Raw genomic sequence first — 16,779 nt, forward strand, 5'->3', positions numbered from 1 at the left:
ACGCAAATGAAAGAGTAGGTAGTCGGTGTTAAGGCTCTGATTTGAGAAACAAATGTGATCTGCCTTCGACTCAACCTGACAACAACGACTGAACCTCAGCTGAGTGGAGACGATCCTGTAAGTCCACTGAGGAGGTAACTGATACAGTAAAGAATCCTAGAACATCCTTATCAACATTATTATTTTAGTGCTGTAGGACAGTTCCCCTCTCTAAACTGTCTATATAATTCTTTCGAAATATTTTGTTCTAAAATACTTATATTTGTGAGATTATCAGTACCCCTTCTAACCCATTCCAACCCCAGTGCAGCTTCAGCAGACAGCTGTCAACATGAGTCTGCTCTACAGTCATGCCCTATAGTTAGGGAAGGTTCATGTCACCATGGTAACGGGACTAAATACTGATAGTGCTGTGCTCATGGTGATTAACGCTGGTCTTTATCATAATGAGGTATTGTCTTTATTATGATATCAATGAATAACAGTGGTCTATTATAAAAGACAGCAACAAAGATTGTAGTCCTGACCTGCCCTCTTTGTAAAGTGTCTTGAGATAACTTCGGTTATGAAACGATGGTATACAAATAAAGTTTCAACGGCAGTGACCGATACTTTTCTGAGACAGTTCTTTAATTTACATAAAGAGATGAGGATAACTGTTTAGTTCTCCAAACACTGGTTCATGCACCCAGACCAGCAATGCCCTGATCACATTTTTTATCTTTAATTTTTTTGGCAGATGAAATTGATCATTCACTGTCTTATAAATTAATCAGCGTGTAGTATTAACAGGACTGATTGCAACACAAAGCCTGACAGTGATTTATGAAGTGCTGGAAGTGTCATCAACTCTCCAGATAACAGATTTCATCACGTTTACTCTTAAGTGTGATTCACTGTGACAGCTGTTGCTGACGTTTTCGTCTGTCTGTGTGATTCATCTTAAACTTAGCAGCTTCATATGAGCCTTAACCTTAAAAGGAACCCTGCATGATCAGACAATTTCATCTTGTTGGATAGGTTTTTGTATCTCTTGTATGTACACTGAACTAAAAACTCACAAGATATCTGCATTTTGAGAAAATTTGAGCTTATAAACCCACCAGGAGGCCACCATGTTTTGGTACACACTGGTACTGTGATGTCACAGTTCTGCAGTGCTCCCTTTGAGTGCTCCTCTCCATTCCTATGCAGTAACCATGTTTCAGATGGTTTGCTGCCATAACAGCTTTCATGCCAGGCTGAGTTTGCTGTGTGTTAGCTTCGTGTCCCTGCTGTCAAAGCTCTGTCATTCCTCCTGACTTTAAACTCAACAAAACTCCCTACAAGTGACTGGATTCAGTGTATAGTGGAAGCGTGCAGTGAGCTTTTCAAAATAGAAGCATTATGTTCATACGAAGGGAGTTTCTCCAAAGAAATGCTAAAGTGGACTTTTACTTTGAAAAGTGTAAACTGGAAGTGCCTTCATACTGTCTTTACCTTCACCTGAACCGTGTGGAAACACAAAGCTTCATAAAGAGTAGAAGTTTCGAACAACTTTATTAAACAGACGCTTTTTAGCTCGTGGCGTTCATCTGGTTCATCAAGAAACGGATTTCAAACATATTCTGCAGATGTGGACACAAATATTTGCTACAAGAAGGTAAATATGGCTCTGTATTTATCATCTTCCTGTCTAGATGGACAGATAAACTGCTCATACTGCAAATAAAAAATAGAAGAGACCTCAAATTTTAAAATTCTACATGTGTGAGATGCAGCCTTATAGGCTGCCAGTCTGAAACAGTGGTTACTGCATTGCAACGGTGAGGAGCGCTGCGGAACTGTGACGTCACACCACCAGCTTGGAGTTTATAAACTCAAATTTACTTAAAATGCAGATATCTAGTGAGTTTTTTAGTTCAATATACATACAAGAGATATAAATATCTATCCAACAAGAGGAATTTGTCTGATCATACAGGGTTCCTTTTAAGAGAAATACTGCTCAAAGACCATATGGATGATTTTTAACTTTTGATTACTGGTTTGATCTTCTGCGGTCATCAACATTATTGTTCCCACAGGAGTTGTGTTTTTCTGATGCAAATATAGCAAAGATCAGGCATGAAATATTTCTGCCTCTGATTCAGTCCTGAAACAGACAGGAGGACCGAGCTGCAGCAGGGAACTTTCTGTGAATGTTTGATTTTTATTCCCCTAAAAGGAAATGGTCCTACCCCTGTTGTCTTTCAGTTTGATGTTGTTAACATTAATGCACTCATGTTGACAGAACTGATGGACCTAACTAATGAGCCAGATGAACCCGTACCAAAACGTGACCCCTAAACCAAGCTGAACCATGACTTCTGTGAACCGGTACACCTCTACGGTTTACAGCTATCCACTTTGTCTTTATATCTTTTCAGCAATAACCTCCATCACAGGCAGATCACAGCGGCTGCTCTCACTGGGTGATGGGTGGGGCATTATTTTAAACACACAGGGCAGAGCTGGTCTCACTGGGCGGCCATGACAGGTGAGACGGAGCATAACAACAGACAGGTAGAGAAGACAAAGGTGTTCTTACGCCAAATCTTCGTAGAAGCTCTCCAGCTCGTCTCTCTGCTCAGCCATGGACAAGTCCAGGTCCAGATAGTTTCCATTAGGAGCCAACTGAAGTGTGCACTCCTCCAGCTAAGACAAAAAAAGAAAAACAACACAAGGTCATATTTAGTTTATTACACATCTTCATGCATCCCAGTGTGACAGACAGAGACAGAGACCAGATCAGGTGAGCTTTATTTTAATGTCAGTATAAACAGATCCTGCAGCAGCTGCTGTAACACTGATACACAAACAAAAGCCACAAAACCTGTTCTTCTAATGAGGTCAACTCTATTTACTGTATGTCATTTATACATCAACACATTATTATCTGAGGCCCTATATCAAATGCCTTCTTGGCATTTTATCCCCTGGATCCTGGATTGCTCAGTAAAAACTTTTCTTTAAGAGGAACTTAATCCAAAAAAGCAGAGAAATTTGAACTAGGACAACAGTGCTCTAAAAGAGAGAAAGTGTGAATGTTTCCAAAACTATAACATTAATTTGCTTGTATTGCTATTGTATTATGTTAATGAGATGCTTTGTTTATGTGGATCTGACACACCCACACTGTGACTGTGCAGCCAGCAGGTGTGTCTCTGAGATCAGATCCTCCATTCATACAGGTAAATGAAACTACACACCTGCATGAATAGAATTAGTGTCATTTACAACACAACACACAAAGCTCATAGATGAAACCAGGAGCATTTAAGGAACAAGAACTTCAGAAGTGTTTAGCTCCTAAAGTGATCGTTGGATCCAGTGTTAATGTCAACGACTGAAACTATGATTAACGTTGACAGCTTATTTTTTATGACGAAAACTAGACTAACAAAACTAGATCTGGGATGACTGAAACTGACAAAAAATAACTTGAGTTTTTGTAAAGATGACTAAAACTAGACTAAAATGTAATGTAGTTTTCATTGGGCATTCAAAATCCATGATATTTCTCCACTATTTCTTTTCACAATGGGTGTAAATCTGAATTATTTGTAATCCAATTACTTTACTAGGTACTTTACATTCTAAGATTAACACGTCGCATCAAACTGCTATGGCCATGTGAGGTATCTTATAGTAATCATGGACTAATGAGATGGACACAGCGCTATAACATGCCCTGAGTTCAAAGTCTGCAGCCACTCTGTTTTCATAGAGCATGGATTACCACAGTCAGCAAGTGACCAACTTAGCAGACAGCTTCACTCATGGTGCAGAAAGTGTTTTACATTAAAACAAACATTTCACCAGAAACATGAGCAAAGGAATCCCAGCAGTGATCACTGCACAACAGGCGACATCTATATGCAGCTAAAACATCTAAAACACATCTACACACTCTGCACAAAGGCATGATGGGAAAACTCTGCCCTGGGATCAGGGCTTGGATCTCCATAGAGTTAGATTAAAGACCCACTAGATATGTTGGAATATGGTTGCTGTGAACATGTTGAGAGAGATTTATATACAACTGAATTCTGGATTTAGACCATAAGAAAGTTTTTTTAATTTTGGTGGGGCTAATATGTGGGCTCATGATGTCACAAACACACTGTAGGGAATGACCCTCTAACACTACAATATAAAATCACAGAGGAAAACTACTTAAGAAGGATGTTCCACATTATAAAGCAGGCCACAGGTTTCAGCAATATGGGAAAGAAAAAGGATTTTTCAGTTGCTGAAAAGCCTCAAATAGTGCAATGTGAAGAAATCTGTGGCTGATTCAGAGCACAGATGGGTTTGTGCAGATAAAGGCATAATGAGGAAGGTTTCTGCCAGACGAACTCATCGGATTAAGAGAGCAGCTGCTAAAATGCCATTACAAGCAGCAAACAGGCATTTGAAGCTGCTGGTGCCTCTGGAGTCCCACCACCCTTAAGGTGTGGGATCCTCCAGAGGCTTGCAGTCGTGTATAAACCTACTATTCAGCCAACCCTAACCAATTCTCACAAACAGAGACGGTTGCAGTGGGCCCAGAAATACATGAAGACTCATTTTCAAACATTCTTGTTTACTGATGAGTGCCGTCCAACCCTGGATGGGCCAGATGGAGGAGTAGTGGATGGTTGATGGATGGCCACCATGTCCCAACAAGGCTGCGACGTCAGCAAGGAGGAGGCGGACTCATGTTTGGGCCAGAATCATGGGGAGAGAGCTGGTAGGCCCCTTAGGGTCCCTGAAGGTGTAAAAATTACCTCAGCAAAGTATATAGAGTTTCTGACTGACCACTTTCTTCCATGGTACAAAAAGAAGAACCGTGCCTTCTGTAGCAAAATGATCTTCATGCATGACATTGCACCATCTCATGCTGCAGAGAATACCTCTGTGTCATTGGCTGCTATGGGCATAAAAGGAGAGAAACTCATGGTGCATGTGGAACAGTGCATTATGAGTTTTTTTTAATTTTTGAAAAAGTTATCAATGGGAGTTTTGTGATAAATTCTGAATTATGCTCTGACAGTTGATGACTTCAAAATTATACTTACTGTCATTTGCAATGAATATTTCAGAAAATCAGAGAAAAATATCATTTGCATAATAATTTGGAATGCGTTGTATAAGGCCCATTAATTTGACATAGTGGTGATTTTTACTATGATTTATTTAGTAAAATAGCTGGGAAATGAAATTTTTTTTTTTTTTACAAAGAACCTGTCAGATTTTAAAAATCTGGTTGGACAGTGCCCTTGTCATTTTAAGAGGTGCTGAGATCAACTTTAAGGGGCTTTAGCATGCCCTCTAAAAAAAGTCTAAAATCACCAGTGGATGCAAAGCTGCATGTCTAGAATGAACGATGCAGGAAACTTGGCTGAATAAAATAAAAATACATACAGCATGGCAAAGTAAGGAGTCTGATAAAGGCTTAAGCACTCACTAAACAAGGCACATATTCCTAGATTTAGAAAAAACACTACTGAGAAAACTTTACTCTAAGTTTCCTGCATTTAAGATTGAGATTCTTGGACATCTGACATCCAATCATCATTATCTAATCTGTCCGACGTGTCCTCTACTCTTTGAATTAACTCCTCTGCAGCGGACATGTGTACTGCCGTAAACAGCCCGTCTTAGATTGAATGACTTCTGATGGATGTTTTCTGTCTATTTATAGCCTGGCCATCAATGCATCTTGTGGCCATGAGCCGTGAGTCACAGTGAGGTATGAGGCTGGAACCGAGGGCAGAAAACGAACTGGTCTGATGGTGGATGTGAGTTGCTGAACAGGCTGCAGACTGGGAACCAGCAAAGCCACATTCTTCTACAGCTGCTGCTCCTCCCGCTCAGTCTCCTTTGGAAAGATCGAGTGTGGAGGGTGAGGTGGCAGAGCACCAACACATGACTTTACTTCTAGCCTTTGTACCAACATTACAGCTTTGTATGTATGATCATCTGGCAGGATTATTTATGAGCAAAGGTCCTCTGTTAATCTTCTTTTAAATGTCCTTTGCATGTCTTTTAAAGGTCCTGGAAAGAGTTCTGTTTTTATGCCCCCAAACTTAACTCTGTATTTCTCTCTGTATGCACCCTGAAACCTCACACTCAATGCAATGTTAAAGCCAGAGTCAGAGTTTTTAACACTGAACTTTGACATTATTCATTTCATCACTGATGCTGATTTTTTTTGTCTTGTTTATCCTTTTCCATCTTCCCGTTATTTTTACCAGAAACTTTGAAGCCTTGCCAAACTGAGTGGTCTGAGTGACGCACTGTGGGCTGAACACTGCTAAAAATAAAGTTCACTTACAGTTCGCTTTGATCCAAAGATCTCAAATGAGAGCTGATATGTTTGCCTTTTCAATGAATTCAAATTTTGATTCTCATTTGTTATGCAGGAAACAGCAAGACCTCAGTGTGGAAATACTCTTTCACAGGTCTTTCTGTAATATCAAGGTGAATAGTTTAGTAATATCTTCTATGCTAACAGTTTCCCTCCAGTCGTTACATTGTGCTATGCTTAGAAACACAGATATACACCCGCTGGCCACTTTATTAGGTACACCTTGCTAGTGCTGGGTTGGACCCCCTTTTGCCTTCAGAACTGCCTTATTTCTTCATGGCAATGTTTCAACAAGGTGTTGGAAACATTCCTCAGATATTTTGGTCCATATTGACATGACAGTATCATAAGGTTGCTGCAGATTTGTCGGCTGTACATCAATGATGTGAATCTCCCATTTCACCACATCCCAAAGGTGCTCTAGTGGATTGAGATCTGGTGATTGTGGAGGCCACTGGAATACAGTGAACTCACTGTCAGTTTGACATGATTTGAGCTTTGTGACATGGTGCATTATCCTGCTGGAAGTAGCCATCAGAAGATGGTACACTGAGGGGAAGGGGATGGACATGGTCAGCAACAATACTCAGGCAGGCTGTGGAGTTTAAACAATGCTCAGTTGGTACTAAGTAGATCAAAGTGTGCCAAGAAAATATCCCCCACACCATTACACCACCAGCAGCAGCCCGAACTGTTGATACAAGGCAGGATGGATCCATGCTTTTATGTTGTTTATGCCAAAATCTGACCCTACTAGCTGAAATCCAGACTAATCAGACCAGAAAACTTTTTTCCAGTCTTTTGTTTTCCAATTATGGTTAATTGCAGCCTCAGTTTCCTGTTCTTAGCTGGCAACCAGTAGGTCTTCTGCTGCTGTAGCTCATCTGCTTCAAGGTTCCATGTGTTGTGTATTCAGAGATGGTATTCTGCATACCTTGGTTGTATTGAGTGGTTATTTGAGTAACTGTTGCCGTTCTATCATCTTGAACCAGTCTGTCTCTGACGTCAACAAGGCATTTTCGTTTACACAACTGCTGCTCACTGGATATTTTCTCTTTTTCGGACCATTCTCTGTAAACCCTAGAGATGGTTGTGTGTGGAAATCCCAATAGATCAGCAGTTTCTGAAAAACTCAGACCAGCCTGTCCGACACCAACAACCATGCCACGTTCATAGTCACTTAAATCCCCTTTCGTCTCTATTCTGATGCTTGGTTTGAACTTCAGCTAGTCATCTTGACCACGTCTACATGCCTAAATGCACTGAGTTGCTGCCATGTGATTGGCTGATTAACCATTTGGGTTAACAAGCAATTGAACAGGTGTAACTAATAAAGTGGCCGGTGAGAGTACGTTGTAGCTTTGTCCATGAATCATGATGATCAAAATGTTCTTCATACAAAAATATATTTATCTCCAATAATAAAAAAACAAGCTGTACCAGTGTTACGATGCTTCTTGAATTACCTCCTCAGACAATGCTGAGTTACTCTGTAAACTAGTGCAAACATGCATCCTGAACATGCAATTCTGAGGGATAAATGCTCCAATGCATTGCGACCTTATAGAAAAGATATTTTCTCAGGGATAACTGTACTCCAAATCTCAGAATTTGCAGAGACAGAGAGGTAGCTTGCATTTCTTTGGATTTTGTTGACAAAAAGACTTGTTTTCTTCACTTTAGAGATTCCTCACGGTATAAATGGAACAATGCTCTTTCAAACTCAGGAATTTATACATGGACGGGCTTCTTGGAAGCAGTTCCAGCCAGAAATATGACAGGCAGTCTTTGTGCTGAGCTGGCCTAAACATATCTTTGAGTTTGACAAAAAAGACACCAAGTCTATAAAATGAATTTCATCTGCTAAAGCCATCTTCACAGGGGCGGAAGGAAAAGTCTGTTAGCTTCGTATCAACAAGATGCTGGTAATATTACATCCGTCTGTCCATCCATTCCTCCATCCAGCTTATCTCCTGTTTACAGGTCCCACCCTTTTCCTCCCCAATCACTCTACATGACCCACATCAGGGAAGAGGGAGGGGGATAAAAGTGGTTTACAATAACCAGGAACAGTGCAGAAGCATTCAGAGATGTTTGGTTTCATTCTGGAGAGCATATCATCCCATCACTGCACTGAAGCCTTAAAGTCGAGTCCCAGGGCATGATGGGAACAATTAGGGAGTCAGGGAAGGAATGTAATCTAGTGGGACCGGTGCTCTGTCCTTATCTGATGCTGGAGATTCCAGCGGGGCCTGAACGCCTCGCAGCAGGCTGATTTTAGTCTCCTTTGTGAAACTAACAAGGAAGTTACAAAGAATGTTTTGTAAAAAACAGGAGACAGGTTCAGGGTGGGATGAAATAAAGGTTCATACTTTGATACTCTTCAGTAAAATACATTTTAAAACCAGGGATGTACAAAATTATCGGCATGACATCAGATCAGATATCAGCAGTTATTAGCTCAAAAACTTAAATATTGGTATCAAATATATCAGATATGAACATTTCTGCAGATGTTTACAGCCGTACACATCAGCTGTATACATCTGCCTTAAGCATTAGTAAAATATAAAACTAGTACCATCATGCCATGATGGTATGATGGCTAACCATCAGGGCATTTGCAAAAATAATCTAATTGCGATTTTTTTCCCCCAATATTGTGATTAATATGTGAGTATTCTTGGGTGAATCGTGGGTATGTTTTTGACAAATTCAAGCAATAAATAGCTCCATAAGTAAGACCATGTGTATTGAATCAATGAAAATGTTTCCAAAGCATTTAATCCATAGTAGCATGAATCTGAATATGGGGATGCAACAAGCTTTACACTATAAAGGAGGCAGCTGGGGTGGGGGAGGTGAGGCTGACTACTAGGGGTGGGACAAAAAATCGATACACTGAAATATCGCGATACTTCCTGGCGTGATATTGTATCGATATTTTAAAATGCAGTATCGATTTTTTATTAATTAGCTAATTCACTTTGTTGGTGCTGTAGTTTGTGGTGTAATTTCACCCCCTGACCGCTAGTTGGCGGCAGGCATCGCTAGCTGGCAGTTGACTCTTGCCTCTTCTCTCTTGAGACAACGAGATCACACGAGACTTCTGGTCTGCATGAGCCGGTTGCTTGTACCTACCCAGCAGAGCAACTTCTGCCGCATTCATAGTGGATGTGTAGACTTATTTTGGCTTCCAAAACATTAAAGACAGCACAAACTTAGACAGGAGTTAGACTGTCGTTTGCAAGATATGCCACGCCAGAGTAAAACACTCGAATCTACTATCGCGTTAGCGCTACAGCTAACGGCAACAAACAAGCCCGTTGAAGCTACCGTTGGTCTCTACTTGTGCAACCATAATCACAGTCGTTTTTTTTGTAAGGACCTGTCCCGTGTAGTGTCGTTAAGAATGACGGCTTCAGTAACACAAGAAAGAAATACTGGCCTGTCACGTCATGCCCTCCGCAAAACACAGTCCATCAGTCTTAAAGCTGGACGTGACGATCAGCTCGTCTCCCATAATCTCCCTCCACAAACACATTATGTGATGACATAAAAAACGGATAAAATATGAAATATAAAGGATTGGAGTACATTCACTCTATAATAATTTATTCCCCTTTTCTTAAAAAAAAAATCACGGTAGCATTTTAATTTAGTGCAACAAATGGGGAAAATCCTCATCTTCAGATTGAACAAAGATAGGTAAAATGCGAGATGATGCAGGACTATATATTTTTTAAATAGCTTAATTCTACATTGTTAAATTCCATATTAACTTAAAATTACATAATAAGTTATACATATATATACTACACACGTATGTATAGACTTTATGCACTTCATTTTCAGTATTTAGCTCAGTCTGTGTCAAATTCTGTGAAATTGATACTAAATTGTTGTGAATAAACTGAGAAATCCTGCACTTGACCATTTTATAACTGTTTTGTATTCTCTAGTTAGACATATTTTGTCATGTATCGTTATACACATGTGATGTGTATTTTTTCTGATATAGTCTGTAGGCATCATTATCATTCATCTTTTCACTGGTGTTTAAAAAGCTAACTAAAGATTGCAAAAATCGGCAATATCGTAGAATCGCAATTTAAATCGAATCGGCACCTAAAAAAATCGTAAAAAATCGAATCGGGAGAAAAGTGAATCGTCCCAGCCCTACTGGCTACCAGCTGGGGTATGACTTCAGTGAAGTAATGCTGGGCTTCATCAGTTTTAGATAGAATGAGCATACTATTTTTGCTTGTATTGCAAATGTCATGTCATTTGCTTTGTTTAAGGGCATTATAAATTTTTATGTCACTCATTTTCATTAAGAAAAACACATATATATCACAAAAAGGAGGATTTTTGTAAACCATTATAAAAAAAAAACTGACACTTGAATGTTTGCATAAAGTTCATAAAATCTCTGCCGCTGCTAAAAAATTGATTTTTTAAACTGGAATTTTGACGCATTTCAGGTTAAAGAAATATTGACACTTCTGTGATCTGAAAATTGCAGCAGGCCATACTGCGATTTAATCTAATTTGTGATTAACTGCCAGCCCTACTGCCTAGGGTGCTATACACTCAAGGGGGACTACTGTGTATTCTGAACATTTTGAATGAAGCTCTAAATATAAAACATCCAGACTGTCTATGGCCTTGCTCTCTCAGCTCTGCTTTACTCAGCCTCTCTTTGCACAGATGACACTTAAGTGTTTATAACGGTAAAAAAGGTGTGTATTGGTATCACCTAAAATGAGCACAGAAATATATGAATGCACAGAACATTGGCAAAAATACAATAAGATGACAAAATCTCAGTTTTTTAGACTCATGTTGTGGTCCATTCAAATCCACGTAAGCAAATACAATTCTCTAGTCCTTCCGGTGTGTCACAAAAATGCCAGGAGCTAAGCTTTGGTGGAAAACAAAGCAGTATTTGTGTTTGTATTTTTGTTGCTGTGTGAACAAAACAGCGTTTTTGATTATCTTAGACTGAAAAACAAGGGAGTCATAAGTTTGAACACAGCTCTAAGCATTTGTGCAAGCTGTTGTAATGGAGATGTAAAGCAGCTGTCATGATGAGCTCAAGACACTCAATCCAGAATAGCTGGATGATACATCATTTGACCTAAAATGGCCTGATTTAACGTAAAATTAGTTAAATTAAATGGAGCAGCTGTACCCTGCTGTAGCATAGCCTAGCTACTTTGTCAGTGCTTGCAGCATACTCTCAACATACGGGGCAACACAGAATGAAATCTCTTGTAAACCAAAATGTCCCTTAAAGATTGTCTCATTTGGAAACGATTGGTGCAATTTACACAGTCCAGGAGTTTGGCTGCAATTTTTGGTAATTAAAAACGAAATACTGGACAATGCTACAATTTGTGGTTAGGATTATGATATAATAAAAATTATCATGAGTCTATTTGCTTGGTTATCAAGGCAAATGCAGAGGATGATAGTTTAATGTGGTATTTCTCAGCTCAAAACATAAAAACATCAAGTAGCATAAAAAACACAAAACCTGAAGTTTTAACTGCACTGCTATAAAATAATCTATCTTCCAAAAATACAAGTTTATCCTTTTTTTAATAAAGTGCTTCTACAAATTGCAACAGTTTACATTTGAAGTTCTTTCTGCAGTCTTTTTTTGTAAAGCTTTCAGGTACTACTGAATACTAAGATAATTGCAGCCTTTTATGCAGTAATGCAATTGAACAGCCTGACATCAGAATGCAGATGAGATTATAACAATTGTGCATAATTTGGTGCCACAGACTTGTGTTTTTGTTGCTGTCATATTGAAACAGGTTAAAACATAGTCTGATCTTTTTTCTAGCATCATATTAAATAATCTGGTATTTAAAAAAAACCCTAATCAACAACTACAAGCCATCTTTGAAACTGACAAAAACAGCACAGAGACTTTAAGCTACCAAAATGTTAGCACTGTATAAAGTGTAGATATTTTGTTCTGTCCCTTTATTGCACACAAAAAATTGGATTGTTGAACACTTAGTGTTGAACATTTCAGAGTTGGTCTTAACTCTATTTGTCTAAGCTCTGCCAACTCCAATTTCAAATCTATGGGGAGAGTTTTCCCACCATGCCCTTGGGCTGAGTATTTACATACGTTTTTATCTGTGTTTAGGTGTATTTAAATGTGTTTAGATGTTGCTTCTGGCTCAGTGATCCCTGCTGAGATTCCTCTGCTCATGTTTCTGGTGGATTGTTGTGTTATTGATGGCAGACACTTCTGCACCATGAGAGAAGTTATCCACTGAGTTAGACTCCTCGTCTGTAGCATGAGGTCATCTACAAGCAAAGGGTGGTGAGCTTATTCTTATCAAAGGGTTGTTCCCAACTCTGTATTTGTCTCGTTGCTCCATAATATCAGAAAAAAACCTGACCTTGCCACTGGTGACCAACACAAAATAGCAATCTTTATTTATAAGGAAAAGTGCACTCCAATGAGTCAATCATTTGAATCATAAATACTTCAAATTTACACCTGAAGAGGAAAGAAATATTACATTTTTTGTTCGATCGTTATTGCAGCAATATTTCCATTTTTAAAGTTACCTATAATATAAATATTTACATCTTACTGTGTTAATACAAGGATGACACTTCAGTAGTTTAGAATGATCCAGAGAGGTAGAGTAAATTTCTAACACTGCAAAGAAGTGTTGAGCTGTAGTAACACTGGTTAGGGTTAAGAAGAGTCAATTTTTACTGAAAAAGAATTAATAGTGACATTTTGTGTCAAAGTACCAACTCGTAAAGGAGTAAAATCCACACTCACCTGTATGGATCTATACAGACACTTTAAAAGTGTCATTATTAACTCTGACAGTGTTAATTTGACTATACAGAGTTTGCAGTGTACAAAACAAAAAAATCAGTCATCTGGTCTAAAGGAGGCTTTATCCTTAGTAATAAAAAAGAAGATACACCATCATCTGAGATAAAAACATACAGACTAGTTCCTTACAGTGCACCTGCAGCAGCTTTTGATTAAAATATGACTGATGATCTTTAGGGTTTTAAAGTTTTTGTACGTTTTGATGTTTTGGATCATAAAAACAATGGAGATTAAATCCTTTCAGAAACACGAGGATGCCCAAAAAAGTTCTTACATTTTTAGAATTTGGACAATCTTAGTTGGAAATGACCCAAAAGAAGGTGCCTAGCTAAGTGTTTGTACTGTGGCAGTAAAAGTACTGGAGTTTACATTGTTTTGTAGTGAGCTGTGGTATCCTGAAGATCATAAATGGATAATTGGGGTTAAAAAAGGCTGAGGAGACCTCTGGTTTGATAAGAAGAAGACACATGAAGCACACAATGCTGCGTAAGGATCTCTCTCAGTACGTAATAGAAACTCCCGGAGAAACTAGAGCAGACTTTATCTGGGTCGGTGTACTTTAACCTCTGTGACAGCTGTGGAATGAGCGCCACAATGAAATATGACTGATATGTCACTGAGTGACTTCATGCTGAGTTAGCCTCTGGAGCATGTTACTGTGTTCACTTCCTATTGGGAAACTACGGTCAGGACAAAAACAGACGCATCATTAGTCATCCACTGGACAGGAAACTGACCCAGGGCGCCCAGCAATGCACAGTTACAAAGGGTCCTACTTTAATGAGACCTTGGTATTTTTAAACTTTTGCTTCATATTTATTGGGTCTAACAGACTTAAATGTTTACGTTGGGATGCACTGATGTATCTTTGGACATCAAAGTCAGAAGTCCATGTGTTTTTTTATTATGTACCAAACTGACAGTTCAAAGAAAAGTTTTGTTATTGGGGAGAAGACTTCACCTGTTAGAAGAAATATCATTTGTATTTAATGGAGACTGTAAAAAGAACCACATTTATTTAGTAGAACAAGAGCAAAGAGTCAAACTGAAAGCATTTCTTGGCAGAGAAAATGTTTTTGGATGTCTATCTACCGGCCTCAGCATGAGTTTAATCCAACCACAAGCTCACCCGTTCATAAACCACAACAGCACCGGCCTGCCAAGCTCAGGTTACAACTGGAGCTACGGAGCCTACTACCTCACTTTGTTTTGGTGCTCTGATTGGCTCATAATAAAAGGGAAAGAGAAAGCGTTCATCTGACCATCCTCTAAGAATATTTCTGAAAAGTCCTGTCCTTGTATGGGAGGTTTTCTATATGAATATGAATTATATCCATGCAATGGATATACAAAACAGTCTATCTAGTGTTTCAGGTTAGGGTGATAGCCTTTTGTGCCCCAACAGCAGAGGAAAACCTCAATGTTGGTATCAGCTGAAGACCAGTGATGTTGTATTTTGTGGCTATGGTGTCAACTGTGTTAATTTCGTCGACTGAAACTATGACTGAAGATGTTCATCGACAGGCATTTTTTTCCATGACATAAACTAGACTAAGACTAACAAAAATAGATCTGTGATGACTAATAATGACAAAAACTAAGTTTAGCATTTGGCAAGATGACTAATACTAGACTAAAATTTAACGTAGCTTTGGCCTGACAGTCAAAATATCCAGTACAAGCCAAAATCATAACGATGGCATATTTTTTCAAAATACTTAAACCCTAATTTAGTCTAATATTGTGTTAGTTACAATATAGAATGATTAGTTTCTTGTGTTTGTAGGAAGAAACATAAGATGAGGAACTTTAGAAATGATGGCATTTTTAAACTGCAGTATTTGGGAAAATATTGCAATTCAATTATTTTCCCAAATCGTTCAGCCCTTCTTAGCATCAAAGTTACTTCCAAAAACATGTTGATGGTCAGAGATTTTTTAGTACTTTGTCTTGCGTGGCTTTACCAATTTCTTCATTTTATATTTTACTTTATTTTTGTTCTTATTTTCTTTAGCATTTCAATAATAATTTGAAGTTTGGATACGTTGAGCTGACAGAGTTAAGCTGATGTTTTTCTTAGTTTCTGATGTTAGATACAGACAGAAATAATTATTAAGTAAACAGCAGGTAAATTATTGAATTATCAGTGATGAGGATTAATCTCGTGGGTCTGAATGGAAGCAAGGACACATTAAAATGTGAACCAATGCCATGTGAAAAGTCAGACTATCACCTAGTTTACTGCAGGTCATCCGGAGGTAAACATGTTTATCTGAATCAAATCTCAGTCAGATTGAACCCGCTCCTCAATCATGACTCAGTCCAGAAGGTGCCACCATGACTCCAAAGTGAGTCAGTGATGCTTCACTGCCTGCTGAAGCTACAGAGGCAACAAGGTTAATGTTTTACTGATTATATATGCTCCAATGAGGTCTCAGTTGTGGATCAGTAAGTCCTAGCTTTTAGACCAGTAAAGTGGATCACCTCAGTCAAAACAGAGGACTGTCAAATTAATAAAAAAAAAGGAGAAAATCATTAAAATACATGCTAAAACTGGGGAAACCTTCTGATGGTTATTACTATCAAAGTAGACCTAAAGCTCCCATGCTTCCAGAAAAACAGACTAAAAACCTTAGACCACACTTCTTTTAAAATGAATCCCACTTCTACTGCAGGATGAGCCAACAATTTATTTACTGACTCGGTTATTCTGGAAAATTCTGTGACAAACAGACACAGCCTGAGGCTGATTTTACTACTTTGGTTCAATTTTTCTACATCTAGGATTTTCCATTATCGAGTAACATTAGAGGCTATTGATCTGAGGAGCACTGACAAATCAAAACTCCTGATTATAAACAGGCGAGGAAATGGATCCATCACACCTGTGTCTCTGTCTTTTTCAGTCAGTCAGAGTACCGTATTTATGGTCTAAACTTCAAAGTGTCCTGGTGAATCTGGTCTTTTATTCAGCAGAGGACATAAAGAGACCCAACCTGATGCTCCTACTGTGGTCCAGGTATCACCCACCTTGAGAGGCGCCTCCAGCAGCTTGTGTATCCCGGCGATCTGCTCGCTGAGCGGCAGGTTCTCCTCCACGTTCACCGTCGGAGGTCTCCGAGGTTCCGGAAAGTTTGTGCAGATAAACGGATCCGTGTCCTCCAGGTACTGGACCCGGCACACGATTGAAGCCATGTTCGCGTTACCGAAACTCCACTGCGGCTAAAAGTCTCGGTGTGACTCGCTGCAGATCCCTCCCGTTCAGGAGGAAAGTTTTAAATGAAGAGGACGCGGCCGTGGGTCCCCTCTGGTTTGGCTGCAGACTGGTGAAGATACTGTACGTATGCACGTGCACATCCGGTGATGCCTTTCAAAATAAGTCGGTTAACTGGTCATATGGCATTTCCCCTATTATTCTAAATCCTTGATGATATAAAACACAAAATAATTTACCCTACAAACAGACATTGATCACTGTGGTTTTCAATGATATTAAAGATTTTAGGCTTCTGTTCTAAAAACAAAC

At 39.0% G+C, this 16,779-nt stretch overlaps 1 protein-coding gene across 4 annotated transcripts in view; it reads right to left on the reverse strand.

Annotated features, from left to right (window-relative positions):
- The window catches only part of fhod1 (formin homology 2 domain containing 1), an 88,054-nt gene extending 71,490 nt beyond the window's left edge, over positions 1-16,564 (reverse strand). For all 4 annotated transcript variants that reach the window (XM_041783725.1, XM_041783717.1, XM_041783710.1 and 1 more), the window contains exons 1-2: positions 16,284-16,564; positions 2,570-2,676 (exon numbers count right to left, since the gene is read on the reverse strand). In XM_041783725.1, coding sequence (XP_041639659.1) covers positions 2,570-2,676; positions 16,284-16,448 — 272 coding nt within the window. In that variant the 5' untranslated portion in view covers positions 16,449-16,564. The remainder of the gene's footprint in view (positions 1-2,569; positions 2,677-16,283) is intronic.
- Between the last annotated feature and the right edge of the window lie 215 nt (positions 16,565-16,779).

Source organism: Cheilinus undulatus, linkage group 1 (genome assembly GCF_018320785.1).
Source record: "Cheilinus undulatus linkage group 1, ASM1832078v1, whole genome shotgun sequence".
NCBI classification, from domain to species: Eukaryota; Metazoa; Chordata; class Actinopteri; order Labriformes; family Labridae; genus Cheilinus; species Cheilinus undulatus.